This window comes from Sinocyclocheilus grahami, unplaced genomic scaffold (assembly GCF_001515645.1).
Source record: "Sinocyclocheilus grahami isolate Dianchi unplaced genomic scaffold, SAMN03320097.WGS_v1.1 scaffold14877.1, whole genome shotgun sequence".
NCBI lineage: Eukaryota > Metazoa > Chordata > Actinopteri > Cypriniformes > Cyprinidae > Sinocyclocheilus > Sinocyclocheilus grahami.
This window is the reverse complement of record NW_015515527.1, coordinates 3181-5299: the sequence shown is the minus strand read 5'-3', so window position 1 is coordinate 5299 and position 2119 is coordinate 3181. Positions and strand designations below refer to the sequence as shown.

At 40.4% G+C, this 2119-nt stretch overlaps 1 protein-coding gene across 1 annotated transcript; it reads left to right on the top strand.

Moving 5' to 3' along the window:
- The first annotated feature begins 6 nt into the window (after positions 1-6).
- On the top strand, positions 7-2113 carry LOC107579168 (C->U-editing enzyme APOBEC-2-like). Its single transcript, XM_016265028.1, has 2 exons — positions 7-60; positions 1443-2113. Exons 1-2 carry the CDS (start codon positions 29-31, stop codon positions 1975-1977), a joined length of 567 nt encoding a protein of 188 aa, XP_016120514.1. The 5' UTR covers positions 7-28; the 3' UTR covers positions 1978-2113.
- The last annotated feature ends 6 nt before the right edge of the window (positions 2114-2119 follow it).

Here is a 2119-nt window from a genome sequence, read left to right as displayed (position 1 = left end):
CAAAGATGAGGAGTTTGAGCTGGAGCCTATGGAGCTGCCTCCATTCGAGATCATTATAGGGTATGTCAGACATCTTTTATTATCTCTCATCACAAACTGGATCCACAGTAATATTTCTATCACTCAGCAAGAACAGTGGCACACAAAAAAAGGGATACAACAGTTTGTCACTGGCTCAACAGCCTTAACGTGACAACTTTGTGTCTTATTTACCCCTTAAACAGTTCATAATTGTAACTTAAGGGTACATATTACCACTCTAAGAAATTATTAGGCACCTTTTAGGGGTAGAGGCACAAATTTGTCCCTTTAAGGGTACTGAAAAGCTGCTGAATCCCTAAAGGTAAATTTTTTGCTAATTTGTTTCTGACAGTGTCTCTTAAAAATTCATAACAGCATGGCATATTGCATGACACCACAACCTAATTTAAGATGACTTTGCCACTTGTTTGACTTTGACACTAAAAGGGCATTTTAATAAATGAAAACTTATAGATAAGAGTGTTTGGGTTGGTCGGACCAACTTTGACAAAAGTTACATCTGAAATTCCAACATGTTGGGTAGGAACATTATACATTTGAACAATCCAGGTTATTGCTTTGAACCCCAGTGCTTTTAGAATTTGGGACTTTTCTGTAGGCTACTCAGTATAATATTTATGTATTTATGAGTTTTCTTGTCCCTGCCTTGGTGTAGTATCCCGAAACCATGAAGTAGCAGGCACTTCATGACCAAACGTATGTAGGCACCACCTTCTAATTGACCAGTTTGACTATTTCAACTACACCCACAGTAACAGTTGCATAAAATCTGAACCAAAGAGCTCAATGACTTTCAACTGGGTACATCACTAAGTAAGGTCCATAAGGTTTGATTAACCTGCACAAACACAGACCTGAAACACCATTGGAATGAATTGGTCTTATGTTTAATTAGGAGCAAATCTCTAACCCTAACCCTTACCCAACCATGATTCAAATTCTAACAGACAACACTCCCAGAAATGTGGAAGCTGTTAGAGCAGACTAATTCCCTATTAATATCTGGTTTTGAAATTGTTCAACCAGCACATATGGGTGTGGTGTTCAGGTGGCCATTTACTTTAAGCCCGTACTTTAAGTTTGTAAATTTTACCATTCAATGGGTTCTTCTTTCAAACAAAATAATACTCTAGAGAAACTCACCCGAGATTTTATAAGAATTTGTTCCTCAAAGTGATCAATACAAGAGCATTAAGTCCTTTTGAGTCACTGCCTATTAGTGCCCACTCAAACAGAAGCACTTCTTGTCCAATGTTAATGCATTCAGTTGTTTTGAAGCTGGAATACACCACACAACTTTGACGACTAGTAAATTCCAGCTTTTACTTTAATCTAAGCCACACTTTCTCACAATAGGTTGTGAAAAGTCTTATTTCCAAATGTCCTCCTTCTTCCCACAGAGACAGAATGAACCCGAACTTCTTTAAGTTCCAATTTAAAAATGTGGAATATTCCTCCGGACGCAACAAGACCTTCCTGTGCTACCAGGTAGACATTCAAGGAGGCGCTGCAGAGACAGAAGGCCTTCGCGGTTACCTAGAAGATGAGCATTTGGGTTCACATGCTGAAGAGGCCTTCTTTCAACAGGTGCTGGCCTATTATGACAAGTCACTCCACTACACAGTGACCTGGTACATGTCCTCGAGCCCATGCGCAGCCTGCGCTGCTAAGCTCGTAGAGATCTTGCGAGCACGCAAGACAATGCGCCTTAATATCCACTGCTCCCGTCTCTTCCAGTGGGAGGAAGCAGAGATACAGGCCGGACTTCAGGCGCTAGTTAGGGCGGGGTGTAAAATACACATGATGAGGCCTGTGGATTTTGCATATGTTTGGTCTACGTTCGTTGAGAACGAGGAAGATAACTTTACACCCTGGGAGGACTGTCAAGATAACTATGATTATTATGATGAGAGGTTGTGTGATATTTTAAAGTAGGGTAAGGAGCCGCAGCTGGCCTCTGATTAAGACTGTTAAAAACAGCCTGGGCACCGCCTTTAAGCAAATTTAGTACTTGAAAGCTAATTATTACAATGTCCCTGTAATTACAACAGCATTGTTTTCTCTGTCAACACTATTC

Excerpts from the sequence above, each read along its gene's own strand:
- LOC107579168 (XM_016265028.1), top strand. The coding sequence starts at position 29 with ATGGAGCTGCCTCCATTCGAGATCATTATAGG. Across the intron at positions 61-1,442 it reads CCATTCGAGATCATTATAGG|AGACAGAATGAACCCGAACT; the intron begins GTATGTCAGACA and ends TTCTTCCCACAG.